Below are 24,125 nucleotides of genomic sequence, written 5' to 3' on the forward strand. Positions count from 1 at the left end.
ATGTGAAAAAAGTAAATATCCAGTTGTTTCATCTCCAAACAGTGAGAACATCATTTTTTTCCTGATTTGGTGGAATATTTTGATCATTATGTAGATTTAGTTTGAATTCCACAAGCAGAACCAGTAGAAGCAAGTTCAAAAGAAAGGGACAGTAGTTCAGGAGATATAAACTGTTGACAAAAATAAAAACCAATCTACCGACCATCCTAACAGGTTAGCGTTTAAAATAACTGACCTACCTAACTAAAAAAAAAAATACTATTTCTTTGCCAGAATACCCAGCTTGTATTTATTATATAATAATGATATTAAGTAAATCAAGGGAGGAGAGGTAAGTATTCAGCATGGAAGGTTGGAATTTTTGCTTTAGCTTACATTTAATAAACATATAGCATGTGCTAGGTAGTATACTAAGTATATTATATGCATTATCACATTCAATACTCATACAATAAGACTAAACACCTATGTCCAGAGCCTTCATTCTTTTTTTATTTTTATATTTAATTGTGGTAAAATATACATGACATAAAGGTTACCATCTTAGCCATTTTAAATGTACAGTTGAGTAGTGCTAAGTATATTCACACTGTTGTGCAAGCAATCTCCAGAACTCTTTTCATCTTGCAAAAACAGAATTCAGTATACAGAGTATTCTGTATCTCCTATGAGTAGAATCATACAGCATTTGTCTTTTCATGACTGGATTATTTCACTTGGCATAATGTCTTCAAGTTTCATCCATGTGCTAGCATGTGTCAATGGTCAGAATGTCCTTCCTTTTTTTTTTTTTTTTAAAGTAGGCTCCATGCTCAGTGTGGAGCCCAACATGGGGCTTGACATCATGACCCTGAGATCAAGACCTGAGCTGAGATCAAGACCTGAGCCAGTATCAAGAGTCGCATGCCCAACAGACTAAGCAACCCAGGTGCCCCAGAATGTCCTTCCCTCTTAAGGCTGAATAATATTCCATGGCATGGATATACCACATTTATTTATCCATATGTCTGTTGATGGGCACATGGGTTGCTCCCACCTTTTGTACATTGTGAATAATGCTGCTATGAACATGCGTGTATAAAAAATGTTTGAAAACCTGCTGTCAATTCTTTTGGGTATCAATCCAGATGTGGGATTGCTGGATCACATGGCAATTCTATTATTAATTTTTGAGGAACTGCCACACTATTTCATAGCCTTTACTTGTTATCACTAATGATCTACTGCTATCACACTTGTCACCCAGGGTGACATCAAGTGGGCCAGCATCTGTCCTCTATAAAAGGTTGATTATCCAGGACTCTATGAATCAACAGTTAGGAAACTCTCACTAATGCTAATTATTTCAAAATAAAACCACACTAAGTAAGCCTTTTCTAGGATAATTGTCTATCTAATGCCTATGGGTATTCTTGCAGATACTCTATCATTTCTAAGAACTTTGAACTAGGTTACTTATTTTCTAGTCACTTCTTTGATCAGACTATCTACGTGAGTTTGGGCAAAGTCACCTCCCCCACTGCATCTCAGTTTATTGGAACAGGTGACGCTCAGAAGTATAGTGGTATGACCTCAGATGAGTTATTTTACCTCTCTGAACCTCACCTATAAAATGGAGACAATGATAAGACTTCCCTCATCTGGTTACAAGAAAGGTTAAGTGAATGTAAAATGTTATCATCCCAGTGCCTGGCACATTGTAAGTGTTGAGTAAAGAGAAGCCACTATCAAGATGACTATTATTTTCATGATTCTTTGTATAAGAGAAATAGAAACATTTATCTACATAAAGATGTATACATGCATGTTCATAGTAGTGTTGTCTGCAAGAGCCAAAAACTGTCAATGGTCCAGAAATCCTTCAATGGGTAAATTATTAAAACAAACAGTGGTACATCCACACCATGGAATACTACTTTGCAAGAAAAAGGAACAAACTACTAATAACACACAACTTGGATGAACCCTAAGAGCATTATGCTGAGTGAAAAAAGCCAATCCCCAAAGGTCATATACTGTATTATTTTGTGTACATGAAATGTCTAGAAAGACAAATCCCATAATACCAGATCAGTGACTGCCTGGGGCTAGGGTGGGATGGGGAATAGCTGTAAGCAGGTATAAGGGATCTTAGGAGGTGATGAAAGTATTCTAAAGCTGGATCGTGGCAATGGTAGTGCTGGTATATACATTTACCTAAACTCATCAAACTATACACTTAAAAATTAGTGAATTTTATAGATTTAAGTTATACCTTTAAAAGACTTTTTTTTTTTTTAAAGACTCTCTATCTAAACTGAATCTATGTGACGGTATTCTGTTGGACTGCCAGAAACACTGATCACTCCAAACCATTTTCCGTTTTTCACTTACCGAGGGATGGGCTGCTATGTATCCATGTGCGCTTTTATCTGGAAAGTAAAGATAAAGATGTCACCTTTATTTCATGAAGCCTGCCTCACTTAGAGACCAGGGTTAATAAAAAATTAACCTGCATGCCTTTGACCAGAAGGAAATTCTCCAGTTCAGTATTGAATAGATACTATGACACATGACATCACTGTTCTGAAAATAGCTCACACCCTTGCCCCCTCACATGTCATTTTATAGACCTTAATGAAGGCCTCCAGCAAATCTCATCTATATGGAGGAATATCAAGATCAGCTACTCCTTTCTTTTTTAAGATCTTATTTATTTGAGAGAGAGTGCATGCGAGTGCTAACGTGTGTGCAAGCAGGGGGAGGGGCAGAGGGAGAGGGAGAGGGAGAGAGAACCCTCAAGCAGACTACCCGCTGAGCACAGAACCCAGTGCAGGGCTTGATCCCAGGACCTTGAGATTGTGACCTGAGCCAAAATCAAGCGTTGGATGCTTAACCAACTGAGTCACCAAGGTGCCCCAAGATTACCTACTCTTGGTTGGTATGAGTCTATACACCTATATCCAGAATGTCTCCCCTACTTCCTCCCTCCCTCCCTCCTCCTCCACCCTCCCTTTCACCCTGCCTTCCTTCCTTTCTCTTTCTCCTTCCTCCCACCTCCTCCCACCCTATTCCTCGGTCTCCAACACTAGAGCATCCATGGAGTGTCTGGTGAGTTTTACGCAGCTCAGAGAAATACTGGAACGAAACACTTTTGGTTCTGGTCACCTGTGGTTCTCCAGTGAACCCGGAGGACAGTTCTAGACTTCCTCACGTTAATTAAGCCCTGTTTGAAGTGTCACTAGGATCTCTGAGACATTTCACTCTACGTGGAAGACTAAATATCATAAAACCTCTCCTTGCTGGCTTTTTTTCTTTTTGGTTTCCTGCTCTGGAGAATAGCAGTTAAGCTATATTCTCAGTTAAAAATGTCCCGTGGAGCCCGTGAATTACTATACGCCTTAAGTTTGGGCTTTGACATGTCTTATGACCAAATGAGACACTCCTCCCCTTCCAAGTGTCCCCTTGCCCCATCCTTGAAGATATTTCAAGCCTGCCCTATGTTAAAACCAATGCCAAGAGGTAGGGGCTCTTTACAGGTGGGCCACTAATGATAGGATGCTCTTCTTTTTTTAGATGTTAAATAATAAGTTGTTCTAGAGAGGCACCCCAGATCATCTTTCTCAAAATGCAAAAATATTGTCTGGCACATATTTTTCAGTTGCTTATAGTGCAAATGTGAACCTCAAAGCTTCAAACAAAGGCCAGGTCTACGTGCTAGCAACTGAAGTCAGGATTTGGCAGGAACATGGCCATTTCGATTTCTTATAAATAGCCAGACATGATTTCTTTTTTTAAGCCTGATTTTGAGGTTGGATCAAAATAGCCTGGCAACCACAAAATGCATGCTGTATCATCAGGGTCCAATTCAATGAATCGGAGGGATAAAAAAACTTCAGGAGATCATGGCTGGATCCATACACCTCTTATCTCATGGACACATCACAAGGCCTGATCCTACGTGACTAAGTGTCGTCTTCATGCCAGTGCAGAGACCAAACATTTGTAATTGCTGATTCAACCTGACAACTGCTGCTTCACTGAGCAATTAATTCCCCCTACTTGAGTTCTAAAAACAACCGAGTGGTAAACCTCCTCATATCAACTTCACCTTCCAACCCATCTTTCGATTTACTGCCGCTGAAGTCATTTGGAGAAGGCACTAGGACTGGCTTGAGATGCCCTACAGGCATTCTGTTCTAATCCTGAGGCTCTGAGATGGGAATTCCTTCTTCTCTCTTTGATGCCTTGGATTTCCTCTTACCTCCTGACGTAAAGCTCATGTATTTCTGGTTGTTGACCGTTTCTTTGGAATCGTAGAATTTGAGAACATCCAGGACAGCTTGTGGGTTCTTCTTCTGTTCCAGTTTTGTTATGTTGGAGGTTTGGAGTAACCGTGCCCACTGCTCAGGGATTCCCTGTGGACAACCAGAGGGAGAGAATGGCAGCTCAGAACATTCAGCAGCTGCATTTTTATGTTCCAGTAAAGTTCTTCACCAAGAAGCCCATGCTACCTGTAGGATTACACTTGGGAAACTGAAGTGACACTCTAGATTTAAAGTTAGTAACTTAATAATGCAATCATTCTCTTCTCTAATTAAAACACATAGGTAAAACTAGGATCCAACTTAAAAAGGGTGGGTGGGAGTATGACTGTGATAGAAAAAAAAAGCGCATGAAAATCACCTCCATATTAATTCTGCTCATCCATGAAATGATGTTTACGGCTTAGCTTATATTTTCTGGCGACTCAGGGCAGACATAGCAAGACTTCTCTAAATTTGTGCACAGTATAGTATAGTGCAGATCAATGGATTTTATATGACTGGAATCACATAAGCTGTTTCTGGGCATGTCGTAATCGGAAGATCTTTCCGAACAGAAGAAAAGCCTCACCTTCGGGCAGTTTACGCTTTGTGATTATAAAATGTAATTTTTTTGGGGGGGGGGTGCTCTAGGGCTTTAATACAGAGGGGGATTGAGAGGAGGCAAAAATAGAATAGTGGAGGAGCAACACCACGGAGGTGCTAAATAGTTTCTCCTCTCCTCCCTCCATGCCCTCCTCCCCACTTTGTTCGTTGGCCACATGGAACCTGGGGACTGTGACGCCCGTGCCAAAGCCTCGTGAGAATTGGCAACACTCTAAAGCATTTAGAGCAGACAGGAGGGAGTGTTTGGAAATCTAACCTGGAACAATTGCACCAATTACGCTGAAAGGTTAGTTTCACGTTGAGCGTTTAGCATTCTTTCCTACATGTCCAGCCTACGGATGTCCCCATTTCGTAATTGTCCAGCCTCCAAAGGCAGTTTGGAGCAAGAGACAGACACATCGTTCCTGAAGTGCATCTAGACACAATTTATGTGGCCTTGCCCTCTGAAGTCTCGGCAAAACAATGTGTGACGTGGGCCTCCAGAGTTTGGGAATGACAACAAAAAAGTGAGATAAGCCAAGCAACAACTCTACTGCACACACATGAACCTGCTGCAGTGCTATGACATCTCAAAGAAGCACTTTGATGCAAGCTTCTTTTGGGCCTGTGACGCACCTCTGGGAGCTTCCCTGGGCACATCTGTGAGCCATAGAGATCTGGCTGTAATGGACGTAAATAAAGAAAGAAAAGAAAGTTAAAACAGAATGTGGGACAACTTAGAAGGTGGGAGGAGATGAAACCAATGGGTCTGAATGGGGGGGGGTCATCCCTTCTCAAGTGGGGCGGTTATGAAAATCGAGAGGTCTTAACTCCATCAGGGGCAGGACAGGCTAGGACAACAGATTTGAGGAAACAGAGGAAAAAAAGACAACATTCTCAAGTTGGGACGCATAATTCCACTTGGGGCCAGATGCTTCCTCCGTAAGTACACAATAGTAAGAATTACCGTTAAAGGACCGGAGAAATTACCAGAAGGCAGAAACATGACTTTGGAGGGAAGAAGGATGGTATCATGAAAAGCTCTAACGATAATTTGTAAGTCTGTATTTACAACCAGGTGATCACAGGTAGCCGATGGCCATGCGATGAACTTACAAATCTCAGCTCTCAATTCTGGTTAACCGTTTCTGGTTTCAGCGTGGAAGTGTCTGTGTGGCTAAAATGGACAGGATGGCGACATGGGGATGCTAAATTTAACTGCATTCTCATTGATGCGACTCTTCTGCACGTTGCAGCGAGAAAGTCGTGACTGGTTTAGGGAAAACTAGATTAAGGATTTCCCACACAGCCAGACTCTACCTTTGAGTTTCTTTAGACCAGGGAAAGGGAAACCATTTCATTTCAAACCATATATGAACAATTTCCATTTTAATGCTGCAGTTCGGAAGTCCCGGCTTCCCACAAAATAAGATCGGGTATAAGGTAATGGCTTTATCTAAATAAAGAGATTGTCTCCAAAGCTACAGAAACATGCTTCAACCCAACTGGTTTGATTTGGGATACAGGTCTTTGATTCCTGGCATTTGGGGTTACTCCAAGCACAGTGAAACGACACTTTGACATGCATTAATCACGCAATTCGATGCTAAAGCCTTAAGCCACATATTTGAACTCAGGAGCCCATGCATGATCCCAGTTCTGATTCTAAGTGCAATTAATAGCATTTGGTTAATACTGTAATGGCCAAAGGAGTTATTAAGTGTTATAAAACCAGGTATGCATTGCACATAACCACTAGGGCAGACATCACTGGCATGATCATTACCATAGTTATTAGAATATTTGCAGTTATTATACATTCTGATGGCAGTTCTAAACTTTTGTGATAAATAAATGTCTCGTGATCACTAGACAGCAGGAAAACATGCTGTCAATTGCAGAAGATCCTTCAGACAACTATACTTACCACATGACTACCCTGCTGACATAATTTCTTGTTTCTTTGAGAAGTTGAGATAAGCTAGTCGATCAATGAGACCTGACACTTAAATTTGAATGTATGCCACAAAGGCACATCATCAGATAGCCATCTCATTACTCCAGATTGAGGTACAAATCCCAAAAGTTAAGACAGCTAATGGAGACCTAGAAGTATGAGCATCAGAAGCAGGAGCACATATCAATGCCTGACCACGTGTACAATAACAACCAGATGTACAACAAGCTGGGGATTGTCCGGTGTAGCCCAGGAGAATGGCAGCATGATACAACAGGCCAAGCATTTATCTTATCATAAGAAATGATCATGTATATCACTCATACCATTCTTCCCTCTGATTGACTTGAAGCGACCGTCACAGGTCTAGAAGTCTGGAAGGGGGAGTTCTGAAGTATTTGGGACAAAAATGGCAATATAAAGGGTAAGGACTTTTCATAGTTTAGTACCCCAAATCTCACCTCCCAACCTAATTTGAATCTCAAGGTCCAAACGTATAACCAGGTGTACAAGGGTATATGGGCCAACTAGCCATAGGACAATCACCAAGGGGCACACCAAATTGGCGTCCAAATATTCACAGTGACAGGCCCTTGGAAGACAACTGAACAAGACAGTCAACAAATTGCTCAAAATTCAACCTAAACGACAGCAATAATCAAATTTGGTAATGTGTCCCTCCCCCTCCTCTGCGTGTGCATGTGCGCTGGCGCACACACACACAATACATTAGTGGCACCGTGGCAAATAGGACCCAATTTTAAATGCTACCAACAAAATGATTTTAAAAGCTTATTATCATTTGGCATTTTTAAAAGTTAGTAAATGTAAACCAAAGGTGAAAAGAGTTGAAAAGGGCAGAATTTGGCATCTTTAAATATAATGTGTGGACAAGTAGTTTCAAAAGACCACCAAGAGGACAATAAATGCATCAGATTTCCAAATTTAGCCTGTGTCTGTCTGTATATTCAAACAACTGCCTGCATCCAAACAGCTGCTTTATTTTAAATTGGGTGTGGGGAAGGCGGGGGTGGGGTGGGGTGGGGTGGGGCAGGTTTGGGTTTGGTTGGGTTCAGGTGCATCAAACTGTTGGTCACAATTGGAAAGAGTGCCCATCACATATCCCACCCCCAGCCCTCTCTGGTGGGTTCTTTGGGTTCTAACCGATGGCCAAGTGAAAATGCAGTCAGCAAGATGATGGTGATTCACTTTTTTTCATTTCCATCCAGAACCCCAAAAGAACAAAGAAAGAGCTCAAGATATATTGTATTATAAGATGTCAAGCAAGTTGGAAAGAGCAGAAAATATTTTTAAAAAATTGGAAAGGAACCAGAATGTCACATGAGAATAGTGGAGGGAGAGCTTTCACATCAGACCAAAAGGAAGGAAAAAGAAAACGTGGCATGACAGCAATAAAACATAAGAGAAGTTAAAGCAGAAGAAAAGCACATAGAAAACAAAAAAGGTCACAACTGCAAGCATAACATTCTTAAAATAAAAACAGGGAAGAGTTATTAGACCACATTTACAAAGTTGAAGTGCTTTGACTATTTCAAATGTCAAAAAAGTCGTAACATCTTTGTTCAGATTATAAAAATCATCATTATTATTATTATTATTATTATTTTTGGAGGTGACAGCAGCCAAGGCCATTTGAATAATGTTTCTGACTTCATGGATGAAACTGGTTAAATCCTACCACTGTCTCAACTTTATTAACATCAGTATTTCTTTACGTTCTCTTCTGCTTACTACTGGGAGTATAGAAATAATCAGCTCATGTCACTTTACAAGGCCAAGATGTTTACTCCGTTTTGATTTTATTCTCATATTACGTACTTCTGGAATTGGAAAAAAAAAAAGGCAATTTGGCAGTCAATTCAGAGACATGGTTTGCTTCTCCAAATCCAGTCAATTTGTCCCCCGCCCCTTTTTGGTTCACTCAGTCATATGATTTTACTTACTAACCGTCAAGTTACAAAACAGAAAATTTAATTATTCAACATCTAAAATTATCTCTGGTTTTAGAACCCAAGAATCAGTGGTGATGATATTATAAAAGATTTTTCTTCTGAATGCATTCAACATTACTCATTATCTCAGAATGTACATTTTTATTGAGATCCTTACTAGTATGAAAAAGATAGCTGATCCTCCTGGGGACATATTTTTAGCCACATCTTTTCCTTCATCTATCTAAAAACAAAGATGCCAGATCTTAAAAAAAAAAAAAAAGTACCAAATGCCTGAGATCTTGTGCTATTTGAGCACTACAAATATCCAAAGAAAGGCTGACTATAGCTATGGTCTTTCTGGAAAATTCGTATTGGTATTTATTGTGGATTGTATATGTGTAAAGCACATAACCACTAAAGCACACATGACACATTCATAGTCTTCCTGAAACATGGGGTTCGTTGTTTTGAAGGCCTATGAAATATGCCTGTTAATAGGCCTAAAAATAAGCCATGTTCTTGAAATCAAAGGGAAGACCAGGTCAATCGTACAGAGATTTTTGGTTAGTGTGGTTAGCTGATCTGGGTAATCCAGGTTCCAATGTCAAGCCTGAATTATTCAGATGGACTGTATTCACTGGCCAAGGTGAGTCAGTTGATTCTCTGATTCACTTCAAACAATAAAAAACAGGCTCAACAGAGTCCCTCTACCAGGACTGCCTCTCCTGTGCCATGGAAAATTCGCATTTTCAATGACATTGAAGACTAACTGCGATCAGACATTTTTATGATGGACGAAATAATTTTGCCAATACTCTTGCCACTCTCTAGTTCCAACTGGGATTGACTCAGCATAGTCCATCTTCTTGAAATCATCCAAAGCATCAAGCCTGACATTCTGGGACATGGGCATGTTTTCTTGAAACCTATTTTCACAAAGGAATTTTTTTCATGGCTTGCAAAGCACAGTAAGGAGCTTACTTACAGTGAACTCCCCGGTGACTGCGTCAAACCCCACATGAATCGTATGTTCAAAGTCTGAAGGAAGAGAGATCTCTGGGCGTTCTTTCTCCTTCTTCTTATTGGCTAAAGGCAAAATGTTAACATGTATTTATTGGGGATATGGTTTTGTCATCCCTATAGTTGTACAATTAGGTTCATCAAAAACAATTACAAAGTTGAAAGACAACTGATTCCAACACAAGCTTAACAGGATTTAGCTCCAGAAATTGTAATTTCATCTGCAGAAGTAGCTGAGAGTTTGACAAAAAGTGTTACATCCAGATAATATACAAATTTCCCAAATCGAGTTCAAACAAAACTTACAGTCACACTGACTTATGTCCTTTACCAGTCTAATAATGTAACCAACAGGTATGTAGGTGTGTTGTGGTTAACTGGCTTTGTTGGATCAAATAGGATTTACTAAAGAAGCAATTCATTATGATCAAGTCAAGCTAAGGCTTACTTTACAAAGAAAGAACAGAAAAGTGCTGAAGCTATCTATAAAAGCGTTGTTTCAATGATAGCCATAGCGAAATATCAAGCAGCTAGAACTTGTTTAATTTACATGTTTACATTTATGAAGCATATCTTAATAGACTCTTGGTCTTCTTTCAGTGAAAATACTACTGCAAACCATTAATGTTACACATCTTTATCACTAAAAATGTTTTTAATCATTTACTACCCAGCACTTTGCTAGTAAAAAAAATACAAATGGCTGATTTTTACTGAATTAATTTTATTTAGTTCTTAGTAACCTCAAATCAATGCTTTGGCTTAATCATTCCAGTGTGTAGCTATTTTTCCATGTCCCTAATATATTTTTTGTCATATTAGCCATTCAAAATCATTGTCCTCAAGTAGATTTTTCATAGTGACACAATTATGAATAAACACATCCACCGTTAAAATGGCAAAAACCTTTAAAGATATTATCATTGGAGAAATTAAGTTGGGAACTGTAATGAAATTAGTCTATCTTGGAATAGATTCCAGGAGGAAGTTACTGTGGAAATGTAAAATGGCATCAGGTAGGTTCCATATTAGACACATAAGCAAATCAGAGCATGGATCTCTGATCCGGGTGCATTTCACACTCAAAAGACAATTAATAATAATACTCACCCTCCTAATAATGGGAAAGTCAGCATGGTTTGCCCAATTGAAACCAGTCAATCTCAGAATTGCCAGGGTGGCCAACTTAGAACACTCTGGTTCAAATAGATGTTTCCTTGGCCTGAATTTCAGACAACATTCAATTAACCATATATGGTTTTGTGAGTTACCCAGGATAAATTTTCAATTCAAGACATTTCACGTTCAAATGTCATTCTCATGGCCTCTTTTCTCCTTCTACCCTCTCTCACTGCTCCCTATCTCCAGCCAGAGGACAGAGAGATGGGGCAGAAATATGTACATTCCAGGAGTCAGAAGATTAGGATACAGGATTAGGAAAGAAAGATTGGAGGTGGGGGTGGGAGGGTAGGTGGGGGACAAGGGTCACTCAAAGCCTCTGCCTGGCCACGGAACACATTAGGACTCAATTTTGAAAAGTACATATGTGCCATTCAGCTTGACTTCGGCATAGATGCCGTGTTTACAGCAAGCCTACTTCGTGGAATACGATCCCAACCGAACAATGAGGTAGAGAGTTTTGTGTGGGTACCTACTTCCGCTGTGTGTTTGGGCCCCATAGCTACCACTCACACTTGCTTGGCCGCCAGGCAGCTATCCTAGCCACTCCTGTAATTGTGTCCTTGGTTTTCCTCTTCCCGGCTCTCCCAACCATGTTGGACGTGGCTGACGGCTGACTCCCTCTCTTTTTACTTCCTTCACAGTGTGGTCCCATTCTCCTCCTCCCTCGGTGACCATTCTTTATTTGACTGGCATTGCTTCTCCTTCTGCCTTTTCTTTTTTTTTTTTTAAAGATTTTATTTATTTATTTGAGAGAGAGAATGAGAAAGAGAGAGAGAGAGCATGAGAGGGGAGAGGGTCAGAGGGAGCAGACGCCCCACCGAGCAGGGAGCCCGATGCGGGACTCGATCCCGGGACTCCAGGATCATGACCCGAGCCGAAGGCAGTCGCCCAACCAACTGAGCCACCCAGGCGCCCCCTCCTTCTGCCTTTTCTAATGCAGTCTTTGGCCTTGAACAATCCTTTCTTCACCCCTGTTCCTCCTGGATGGGAGCCAGTCCCAGATACTAACCCATGTGGCGTAACTCCCTGATCTGCGGTTGGCTGGGGATGATCCGGGTACTGTGGGACCAAACACTTTATGCAATTTGAGAGGAATGCTCCCTTTAAGGAAAAACACTCCAAGACTACCAGGGCCCCTCCTAGGCCCTTGGAAGAGCCCCAGGCTAGTGAGGAACTCTAGAGAAGTGTTATTCACTTCATAGTGAATCTACTTCTAGTGACAGGTGACTCTCTTGGGGTCAAAGACCTCTCTGAAAATCTGAAGGCGGCTATGGAACTTCTGCCCATAAATTGCACTGAACATATCTACACAATTTCCCATATAATTTCAGAGGTTCAGAACTCCCCTGGACTCCGTGTTGAGAACCCGTAGCTCAGTCTATGTCTCCAATCACTGTATCAACTTGCATTCATGACCTCTCTTGCCAGCAGTTTCTCCTTAATTTCCATTAGCAATGGCTGAATGTTTAAAGCTTATTGACTTAGCCCTAACCACTCCCCTTGGGCTGAGCTATAGGAATTGACTTCATGGAGTCTCTCCAGAAGGCTACCTGATTGCCAGTCTCTCACCAGCCTGATCATGCCCTTCCCTTCACTCAGGGCTAAGTGTAACAAAGGCAGGAAGCCCAAACTTGCTCTTCCTTTCTCTCAGTGAGATGGTACCACTAACCACGCAGATCAAAGAAGGATTCAGGCTTTAGACCCCTCTTCTTTTGGGAGGCCCCAAGCAATGAAAAGATTACGACCCCCTCCCTCTCCAATATATAATTCAAATAAAAACAATACTAAAGCATAAAAAGGTAAGAAAGTCCACAAAGTTCTGCTATTCCTGTGGTGATGAAGTCTTTCTGAAAACTACATATACAAACTAAAAATGTGGCCAGGTTTTGGGGGCCCCTGATTTGCAGGGCCTGTAACACACGTTAAGTCTCTTTATTGGGTAATCCGGCACTGGCCCAACAGCCCATGCCATGAATTTGGGAGCTTCTCTGACTCCCACTGCATCTCTACCTTAATTAGTCACCAAGTTCTATGCTATCTCCCACACTCCCACACTCATCTTGAATCTCCCTTCTTCGTTTCATCCCCACACACCATTACCTTAGTCTAAGGTACCGCTATTGCTCACCTGGTCTTATTGCCTCCAATCTTGCCTCCTGCTCTTCATTACTTTGTGGGCAGAGTAATCTTGGAAACACACAAATCTGACCACATTCCTGCCATTAAGATCCTTAAATGCCCCCCCCCCCACTCCCCATATGGTATAAGTTCATGCTCATTTAGCATGCTATCCAGGGGCCTGCATGATCTGCCCCCAGCTTACTTCTCCATTGTCTATTCTTGCCATAGCCCCCACTGTCCCATACCCACGTCATGCTCCCTAAACTGCTGGATTTTCTCTTACTGCCAAGACTTTCATGCTAGGCCAAGGCCTGGCAAGTCTTCTCTCTTACCAAGATCCCTCACCCTGCACTTTGGGTGGGTAACTCCCGTTAGTCCTTATTCTTGAAGATTCACTCTTGGGCTTCCTTTTTTTTTTTTTTGGCAAGTCTTGCCCTGTCTTCCCTCTGCAGACAAAGTTAAATGCACTTCTCTTCATGCTTCCATAGAGCTGTCCGGTGCATACTCGGAGCTTGGCATGTATCAACACTGGATTGTTATTTCTTCTTTACATACCTGTATCTCTAGCTAAAATTGGAGATATTTGACAGCAGAGACTGTATCTTATTCATTCTCACAACCCTTAGCACCTGGCTTATGTCTATGCACTTCATGATTTTAATTTATGGAACATTTACCATGTGCAAAAAGTGCTTCTAGGGTCATCTCATTTAATCTCCATCACAATCTCATTAAGTAGACCTTATTAGTATTGAATTATTGTTCTATAGATAAGGAAAGTGAGAGTGAGGTTCAACCACATATCCAGGTATGTGGCAGGTGTCAGAGCCAGAATTTGAACCTAGATCCCAATTGTGTCTACAGGGCCCAAGTTCTTAACAGCTACACCATTTATTATTCAGTAACATTAAAAAAAAAACCAAAAAACAAAAAACAACATCTTTGAGCCCTAGTCTTCAGTAAGTGTTTAGTGACTAAATGGAGCTTAGGTGAGAATTTTTTGTCCTTTCGTTTCTGGAACACTAAAATGTCTGTATCTCCCCCAGAAAATTGTTGAGCATTGGTCATTTATATTAATATTCAATCTAACCTGAATCTTGGCCTGATAAAACTCCGTCTGATCAGCTCTGGATTGAAGTTTGCAGACAGCAGAAGCCCAAATGAGTACCACTTTCTAAGTTTATCGCCCTTACCCTACTGGAACATAGAACGAAGGCCCCAGGTTGCCAACTAGACCACAGACTGCAAAGAATTTGGCCTTGGGACCCTCTGGGTGTGCATGAGTTCTGGTTATAACTCCAGGGGCCAGCGAACCTCCCCAGAGTCCCTCATCGTGACATCTTTCTCCATCCCACTACATGTTAAAGAAAGAAAAGCTCTCCTAGTCATCTGTCATCTCCTCTGCGCCCTACCTCAATCAATGTCCTGCATTTTCCCCAGTGCCTACAGCTTATTCCATTACCAATTCCCCTACACCTTCAGCCTCTTCATTAAATGCTCTCTTCACTTCTTGCCTCGGGTTTCAAACTTCACTGTGCATCACTCTCATCTGGAAAACTTAAGAGAGTGGTGTCCAAACCTCACCCCCAGAGATTCAGATTCATTTAGTCTGGGGCAGACCCCAGCACCTTTAATTTGTAAAGCTCTTCAGGTATTTCCATGAAGCAACAGGTGGAGAAAAACAACTTTCAGTTCTACTCTCTAATGAGGGTACCACTTCCTCAGATAATCCTGATGGATGCTGCTCATTCTTCCCCATCCCAAGTTCTTTGGGGTGGAGGAATGGGGAAGGGTAGGGTTTCCCCCTTTTAATTCCAAGCTGTTGATCTGAGATCAGTACTCCTGCACTTGCCTCCAAAAGCCCCTCCTTTGAGGTTACTGCCATTCAGTGCTCTTGGCCAAGTCCCCATATCCATTGAGGATTCGGGCTCCTGGTCTTCCTTCCTACCCTCAATGCTGCCATCACTCTGCCAAACAGGATATATAAATGGACATCTCTTTCACACTCTTTCCTTTTAACTCCTTGACCTTCCTCAACGCTAATGAGTTTCAGCTCCCTTCTAGTTCAATCTGCTCCCATGGCCACCACTAACCCAGTGGTTGTCAACCAGGGCTGTTCATCAGAATAATCTGTAGAGTTCTATAAGAGACCATTGTCTAGGACCCACGCAGAACCTACTGTAGCAGGATTTCTGGGGGCGGGGAGACCTGGACAAATGGTTTTCTAAGCTCCACAGATGATGTGCAGAGTGGAGGACCACAGGTACTCCAGGCCTTTTCATTATCCAGAATTACCCTTTCTTTGAAAGATTAAACCCCGTTATCCCAGGCTCCCATCCTGCTAGCTCTCTTTCCCGCCCTTAATCCTATTTTACTTATTCTCTGGTCTCAACAAAAAATTCTAGTCCCTGGATCCCTCCATTTTTAAGCCAAATTCCCAGCTTCCTCCTGGCCTAGACTCTTTGGTCCATCATTCAAATTGCTCTTAAGCCACTGCTTTGGAAGTAATGCCACTCTCTGACTTACTCTTGCGACTCTCCTGCAAAAATCTATTCTGAGAGAATCCAACAATGAAACCTCCACTTCGAGACTGAGGCAGATGAACTATTGGAGGAAAAAAATAAACCACAAAGCTATGCAGATTGGTTCATACTATAAAAGTAAGAGGCCATAGTTGGGTCATCTGTGGTGCGTGACAATATTCTTCTTGTCCGTTCCAACTTCCTTTCCCACTTCTCTTACGGAATATTCCAGAATTTTCCCCACTTTGCTCAAACTTCTGCTTCACCCTCTCCTCCTTGACTTTCTGCATATCAAATTCCTTCACTTCCCTGAGAAAAATGGAGGCCATCAGTTTGGAACTCCTTTGACTGGGCTTCCTGTCCCACCCCAACTGCATTTTTTCTCCATCAGTAACATCTCATGTCTCACCGGAAGCAATCTCCCCCCCCCCTCTGCCTGAGGCTTCTCTCTCCACTGGTGCTCTGGATAGCAGTCCCTCTCACTTTTCCAGGGCTCTCACACCAATTATTGCCTATTTCTTCTTGTATCTTCAAATCTCTCCCTCCCTACTGACAACTTCCTATCTGGCCAGCGAGAACTGCTGAGATCTCTTTCGTCCCTAAAAATTAAAACCTTCTGCCATCTCACATCTTTCTCTTGCTGCTACAGCTCCGCCTTTCCTTCTGGAGTTTAAACTTCTAGAAAAGGCAGCCCAGACTTCCTTAAGTCTCACTCCTCAAACCCGTGCAACGAGTCCCTAAGGTCTCGAATGAATCTCCTACTTGAAAATGCGCACTTTTCAGTCCTTACACCTGTGGACCTTTCAGTCAAAACTGACATTGCTGACCCTGAACTTCATGAAACGAAATCCTTCCTGCCTTCTTTCACACAGTCCTTTCCTAGAGCCTGTTGCTGAATTTCTGGGTCTTCTGTTGACTCTTTCTAAAGAGTACTCCGCAGGAGCTGTCCTGGGTCCTCACGTCTCCGTACCAACACGCCTCTCCCTTCAGCCACCTCACCTACTTGTACAGTTTCACTTCCCAGCTATACTAGTGGCTCCCCGTGTGGGTGTCCAGCCCTGACCTCTACCCTGACCCCATGGACTTGCACTCTGAACACCTCTATTCTGGTATTTTTAAAAGTAAATGAATTTTCCACTGCCTTCTCCCACGCAAAACAAGAAATGACAACTCCTCCCGTGTTCCCTACCTCACCCTTCTCTTCTCATCATCTGCTTAGTTGCCTACTCTATTAATGCTTCCTCATAAATATTCCCTCTGTGCTGTCCTCTTCTGTTCTTACCGATAATGGCCCTTAGGCTAGGGTACTGTCATTTCTCACCTGCATAACTCCATCTGTCTCCTTCTGTCCCCTCCCACCGCCACCACAATCCACTCTTCTCCTTGGCTGGAGTGGTATTTTGAAACACAAAATCTGATAACATTCCTCTGCATCAATACTTCCCCAATGCCTTCAAAATCAAATTCAAAGCCCTTAGCATGGCGTATATAAGCCCTCCAGGATCCTGTCCCCAGTTACTTCCACGGCTCAGTCTCCCACCCCTCGCCCACTCTCACTCTATGCACTAGCTATTCGTGAGTACTTGTAGTTGTACTCACAGCACCCCGATGAATAATGTGTCATGCCTACTGCCTTCGTAATGCTGCTCCTTCTACCTGGAATGCCAACCATCCCTGACATGGCTAGCTCTCTTCCTTCTTTAAGACTCACCTCAGTTCAGTGGTCACTTCTTCCAGGAAGACGTCCCTAACTTCACCTCGGTCTTGAAGAGCTGTCCCTCCGCAGTGCTCACTTCTGTACCGCACTTACCACGCTAAACTCTAATTGATGACTGACTTGTCCGTGTCCCCCACTAGGCCATCAGTTTCTTAAAGGTAGGAACTGGGACTCAGCCACCTCTGTATCCCAACATCTATCTAACACAGTGCCCGATTCAATAACTATTTGATGAATAAGCACATGCACAAATGAATGAATGGATGAATGACCTTCATTATGTGAAATGAGACCCAGTAAGATGGAGACAGGTCATGCCTCTGTGCCTTTATGTGTTCATGGGTGAGGAGACTAGGATTCAGGTTCCCTAAAAAGGCTGTGTGGTGGGAGGGTATGTTTTAAAGTACTTGTTACAGTTGAAGATGTTGGTGGCAGCTTTGGGGCTGTTCTTCCTCAACAGCGGGGAAGACTCTGAACTCATTCAGGCACGCATCTTGCCAGATGCCAGCCTGGGGCCAAAAGCAGATATTGGCAACACAGCTGGGCAGGGTTCAAGGTACAGCAAAGCGACCAATTCTCACCCACATGGAATGGCTGGAGGATGCTATGCTTGCCTTCTGAAAGCGTTTGAGAAAATGGTCACCTGAATCTTCCTCATTGTAGGAATTCCACTTGTCACCTTCCCCTAAAATTCCTGGAAGTTTTGTTGGGCCTTCTCATTGGATGATGTCATATGGTCATGTCCAGAATTATGTTGTGGAGCACTGTCTAGCTCCTTAAAAATACAGCATGCAGGAGAAGAAAGGGAATGGCAGAGAACATAGGAAAATGCTTTCCTACATGAATGGAGCCTAAAAGCACAGAATACCAATCATTTTTTTTTTTTTTTAAAAGCAATGGAAAGCATGCAAGGTTACGGCATGGGGCATAGAAAAAAAAGTGACATTTAAAGCCACATTAATACAGAAGGCTAAAAGCAAAATATGATGTAAAAAGCAGAAATAATTTTTCCAAAGGAAAACACACACACACACACATACAGGCTGGCTAGTTCTAAGCAGAAAGCATTTCACATGCTGGTAGTGGCTCTAAAAGGAACAATTCTGTCTTGCTACTGTCCCACTTTCCTTTCCTTTGAAAGTATACACAGCCTTGTGGATCAGTGTAGTGACAGACTGTGCTAGGTGGCTCATTAGGAACTGAAGTAATATTCTAGACTTGTAATCTGACTGGGGAAACACACTTAGCAAATAAGAAATAGTGATCGATACTACCAGACCAAAGACAATTAGGTGCTAGGTTGAAAATAATAGAGCATAAATGATGTAGCATATGAAAAGGGGACAGAAGGCTGTGGTGGATAGTGAGAGCTTACTGGAGAAGGTAAGACTTGAGAGATGGTCTTAAAAAATGGCTAGGCACGGGTCATGATCTCAGGGTCCTGGGATGGAGCCCCGCATTGCATCGGGCTCCCTGCTCAGTGAGGAGCCTGCTTCTCTCTCTCCTCTGCCCCGACTCCTGCTCTCTCACACTCTCTCTCTCTCTCAAATAAATAAATAAAATCTTTAAAAAAGTCGACAGGCAGGAAAGGGTAAGGCATGTAAGTAGAAAAAAATAGGAGAAGCAAAGCTTGCAAATAGGAACGTATATAGCATATCGATGAGGAAGTGGGAAGACACACAAGTAAATAGACAGGGTATAGCCTTGGAAAGCAGGAAGGAAGATGAAATTGGAGATGGTAATAAAGAATGTGCTAGAAAAGGTTTTTGAGCAGGTGGATGATATAATAGAGAAGGTACTTTCTGAAAGACAAGCCAGGGAGCTATGTGCTGCTAGCTAGGTACCTAAGGCATGGTGGGGGCGGACTTCAAAATGGTAGCTTACTTCACATAGGTTGAGAAGAAAAATATACAGTGGGGATGGAATGGGGAAACCTCTGCGTTACTGCATCTGTTGCCTCTAAGATCACCTACTAGGCATTTCTTCTAAACTGTGTGTGTGAGTGTGTGATCTCTGCAACCAGATTGAAAGTCGTAACCTAAGGGAGAGGACAGGGAAACTTGTCTTCTACGTACTATGCCCCACAACACTCAGCACAGAGCTGGGCACATAAAAAGCAGACACAAATCTTTTCTGAGTGAAGTATACCAGGGAACCAGAAACAGTGCTCCAGGGAAGCCTCTATTCACATCCCATTCTGGTCCGTCTCCTTTTTACACGGAGATAGCTAGTAAACTTGATCTGTGCTTCAAGTCAGCACACAGCCTAGCTTTATGCATTGGCTGCTTGCACGTCTCTGTCCTGTGATGTTCCATGAAGTCCTTTGAGAGAAAGGAGGTCTAATAAGATATGTTGTGAGGAGGCTTGTACTGAAGTTGCGGGGACTGGAGCTCTCTTGGGAGGGACCCTCACCCCGCAACCCTCAACTTGACACCAGAAACCCCCCCCCCCTTCTCCCTACACAGGTGCAATCTGTACTCAAATGTACTCTTTAGCGGGGTGATAGGTGTTTCCTGTGGTTCACTCATTTCCCTCATTCACTAAGAGGCTGCAAGTCAATGCCTCACAAAGATCATTTACAGAATGTTGCCCTTGTGGCCTCTAAAGAAGCAAAACGCCTCAGTGTCTACCTAACTACCAGGAAAGTAAATTAGGTAGTGGAGTTGTTGCTTTTTTTAATTCCAACAACAACAACAAAAAAAGCCATTCTGCTCCATCCTCTGATGCATGGGTCACAGAGCACACTGTGTCTTAACCCCCCCGGAGGGAAACATTCTGAAGCCTTATACTTGGGTAAGAAGAAGTATTCCAGAGCAGTTCTGGGATATAGTCCCTCCTATGGCAACAGCAGCCCTGCACGTGGTGTCAGAGCAACAGAGCCAGAGGGACTGATTTCTGCAAAGATGATTCTCATCTCTGACACTTCTGCTCTGTAAACAAATATGGTTTGGGGGTATAGGATGAGAGGGTATCTGACAATTTCTTATTCATTTCATGAAATGTGCATTTTTCCCTTACACAGGGGAGGAAATAATTCTCTAGTTTTCCTCTACTTTTGGGGGGGGGGCATAGACAGAATGTCACTAGCAGGTCTTCAAATTTATTTCTCCCATTGGAACTACTTGAAGGTACTATGTGGTGACTACACTGGAAAGTTAGGCACAAAAATAGATTTTATTCTTGGTGCTAAGTATTTAAAGAAATTGACAGTGCAAGGTGGGTAAAAGATTTAAAAAGAGATTCTACGTCACAGATGTATTTTTGGCTTCAACCTAGCATCTTGGGCAAAATACATACTGATTCCGAGCAGAAAAGGAAATTGGTGTTTATTAAATGAAAAAAATACGCAAATTTTTAAATACTGGATTATAAGTGAATCTGAGAGAAGGCGTGAGAGGTGACTGTCGTGTTCTATTTTCCTATGGTTCTTTCATAGTTTATCTGTAAAAGCATGAGTTATTATTTTTGTAAAAGAAAAAAAAAAGATTTAAAAGCCCCCAGAACCACACTGGAATCAGGAAGAATTAAACATTTCCTTTTTTTTTTTTACAAAGGCTGTTGCTTTTTGCTAGCCAGTCAGACCCCCAGGAGTCACTTTTAAGACAAAGGTAAGGCCCCTGTTGTCATTGCAGATTGAGAAAGGGGGTGAGAATCACCTGCATGTTGCCTGCTTCTTTAAAAATTCCACTTTTTCATATGCCACGGGCTAAAACCCTCTTTTCAATACAAGTTAGGTGGCCCCCATTTTATGATAAGCAGTGGGATGTTCAACCACCGCTGGACGAGAAGTCAGGGAAGATCTAAATTCCAGGTCTGCCTTACTTTGTAACCCTTAGTGGGGCATCTTTGTGGAAGTCACTTGACTTCTGAGTCCCTAACCTTTTGCCTTCCTCTATAAAATGGCGGCAAATCCTTGCTTCCACCATAAGAGATTTGAAGGTGGTAACTGGTCTGAAACCACTTTGAACTCTGTAATATCCCTCTAACTGCCATCACAAACACATCATCTCATTAGTAATATACTCAGCAACTGGGTGACTCTGTTGGCTGGAGAACTAATCTGCCACTTTTTTACCCAGGATTTCCCATCCTATGAGTGATGTCTACGAAAATATAACTACTGAGAAAGAGGATTAGACTGGGCTGTTTTAAACACTCACTGCTCTTATAATCTTTTATTATGTTAGCAAATCCCTAAGTATATAGCTGGGAGGGCCCAGGGTGGAGGGTTCATTGTCCTGCTTCAGGTAGAACCTGCTAAAGCCATGAGACCTCCAATAGAAGAACCCAGAAAATTTCACCCTCGGTAATTCATAGTATTTAATCAGCGTATCTGGAATTTCTTTATGCCTAGTTCGTTCCTGCCGGTGAAATAGTACACCTGTTTCCTCCTGCCAGGTCTTCGGGGGCTATGGAAAACAATATATACTCTCCATAAATTAGCAGCCTTTAATGTGCAGATAAAAACTCAAAAGTGGTACTTGATTCTGCAAGAGCTCCAGGCCCAGTGCTTACGCTGGGTGTTCCACGAGGATGATGGGCGATAGGAAATGAGAGTCCCATGTGAGCCCTTCTAGTGACCTTCACTCACGCACAGACAGCCCTCACCTGCAGGGGTATCATCTGCAAAAACATTCAGCAACAGCAATCATTCTGGCAAATCATTAGGACTCTTACCATTTCCTGCCAGGCAACGCACACTGGTTCCACTCTCGTTTACACCCGGTTCACACAGGCCACAATTTGAATGGAAAATGTTTGAAAACAAACAAACAAACAAACAAACCAAATATGGGGCAATGTCCTGAACCAGACGCTCCTGATCACGTGGATAATTATATAGGGCACAAGTCTGGGGGGGGCGGGAGGGACTCATTTGCTTTAAGGAGGAAAGCAACGGCATATCCCTTAGTTGTGTCCATTTTCCTCCACTTGCAACACTTCGCTTTCATGTTTGAAACAACTCTCTTCAGCCTTCCCCAGTATCCTCCCTACCCCCAAACTCCCCCTCACATACTGCTTCCTCTCTCCATTTCGATCTCCCTGTTGCTTCTATCCTTTCGTGTATACATCTCCCTATCAGGAATTCCATACCTCTCTTGAATTTGACTGTCTGCTCATTTTAGCGGGTCACCATATTGGTGCCCAATTTCCCTCTTTATTGGTCTTGATGTAGAAACACAGGCCCTAGCAGGCAGAGGGCATCACTATCCCACCTTCTTCCCACTTCAACCACAGGGCACTTTTAGGAGTAAAGGAGGCTCTTCTCCCGGGGCACGGCACTGACCTTGAGGACAGGCAAGATGCCACATCCTTGAGGCTTCCCAAAGGGCAGGGCAGTGATCTCCAAAGAGCACTCCACTGAGCTGTACGGTTTACATTTGGAGAACCAAGAAGAATGTAAAAACCATTCAGGATGTAGCAGTCTCTGACATCTGGCTGTCTGATATAACGGAACCCTCAATTAATTTTGACTCCCAATCACTGCTGGTGCAATGATAATAACCTTGGGCTACTGCAAGATCCCAAAGGGTCTTCAGTATCACTGAAGAAAGATCGCATACTGTTCAGTCTAGTTATCACACTAAGTATTTTTTATTGTGCATTAATTAGATGAAAGTAACGTGCATTGACCAGAACATTTGATTAAAACGACCATATAAAGGATCACTGAGAGTCTTCTTTAATATAACTGTTGCACAGCAAAGCTTTTCTGTGTAGCGTATAAAGAGAGCTCACCCTAGGAATCAAAACAACATATATATGTGTGTGTGTGTATACACACACACACACACACACACACACACACACACACATATATGATACAATAACAAAACTATATGGCACTTGAAGAACTTTTTCACATATATGAACACCCTCATGCTGAGCCCTTTCTCAAGTAAGCAATAAATAGCCTGTCAAGTACACACATCAAATGAGAATAAAACCCACAGAATGCCCAAATCCAATGTTAGCACATCTCTCTTGTCAAGAATATTTTCCCACCATCATTTCTTTAGAAAGAAAAACAAACAAACATGAAAAAGTTTTCTTTCCCTCTGAGCAGTGATGGAAAAAAAGTCCCCCTTCCTGAAATTCGGATATGCTTCAAAGTACACCGCCGTCTTAAGGGAAAATGAGAGCCACCGCTGGCTTCTGGAGGCTAAGAGCAAACTAGAGTTTACCACGTATCCCCTACAGCCTGTTGCAAGGTAGTGTGATGAAGCAGAATACGCACAGGGCTGGTAGTCAGAGGGACCTGGGAGACTCCTGGCTTCCGTTGGCTGCTATGTGATTCTAGGCTGCCTACTTAAATGCTTTGAACTTAAATGACCTCATCTGCAAAAAGGGGATAAATACAGAGTAGCTGTGAGGATGAAAAGACTCAATACATGTAAAGTGCCTGGCACAGTTTGGCACCTGGGAACTAGTCAGTAAATGGGAGATGACCTCTTGTTTGTCTTGAGTTGACTGCTACCCACCTAACCCCTTGTACTCCTCCAGGGAGAGGGGCCTTCACTTCATTTCCAGGCTCACCAGCTCCCAAATCTCTCTGGGTCCCCCGCAAACAAAGGGCACATCACCTGTGCTCTCTAAAGACACGGCCCTTCACACGGCATCACAGGTCCTCTGCAACCCACCTAATGCCCCAGTGCGGCTTGCGACACGGGACACATAAAGCGCGCCTCAGAAGACAAAGACGTCACGCATACCATGTCACCTCCAAATGCAGCCTCACCTGCTTCTCTCCCACATGTTCCT

The 24,125-nt window shown here is 42.6% G+C and overlaps 1 protein-coding gene across 11 annotated transcripts in view; it reads right to left on the minus strand.

Moving 5' to 3' along the window:
- PAK3 (p21 (RAC1) activated kinase 3) overlaps positions 1-24,125 on the minus strand; it is a 248,120-nt gene that overhangs the window by 65,023 nt on the left and 158,972 nt on the right. For 5 of the 11 annotated variants that reach the window (XM_035725555.1, XM_035725554.1, XM_027608161.2 and 2 more), the window contains 5 exons: positions 9,787-9,887; positions 7,173-7,235; positions 5,526-5,570; positions 4,244-4,397; positions 2,374-2,411 (listed from right to left, as the gene is read on the minus strand). In XM_035725555.1, coding sequence (XP_035581448.1) covers positions 2,374-2,411; positions 4,244-4,397; positions 5,526-5,570; positions 7,173-7,235; positions 9,787-9,887 — 401 coding nt within the window. The remainder of the gene's footprint in view (positions 1-2,373; positions 2,412-4,243; positions 4,398-5,525; positions 5,571-7,172; positions 7,236-9,786; positions 9,888-24,125) is intronic. The other 6 variants (XM_027608167.2, XM_027608166.2, XM_027608165.2 and 3 more) reach the window with 3 other exon arrangements.

The sequence above is a fragment of the Zalophus californianus genome, chromosome X (genome assembly GCF_009762305.2).
Source record: "Zalophus californianus isolate mZalCal1 chromosome X, mZalCal1.pri.v2, whole genome shotgun sequence".
Taxonomy (NCBI): domain Eukaryota; kingdom Metazoa; phylum Chordata; class Mammalia; order Carnivora; family Otariidae; genus Zalophus; species Zalophus californianus.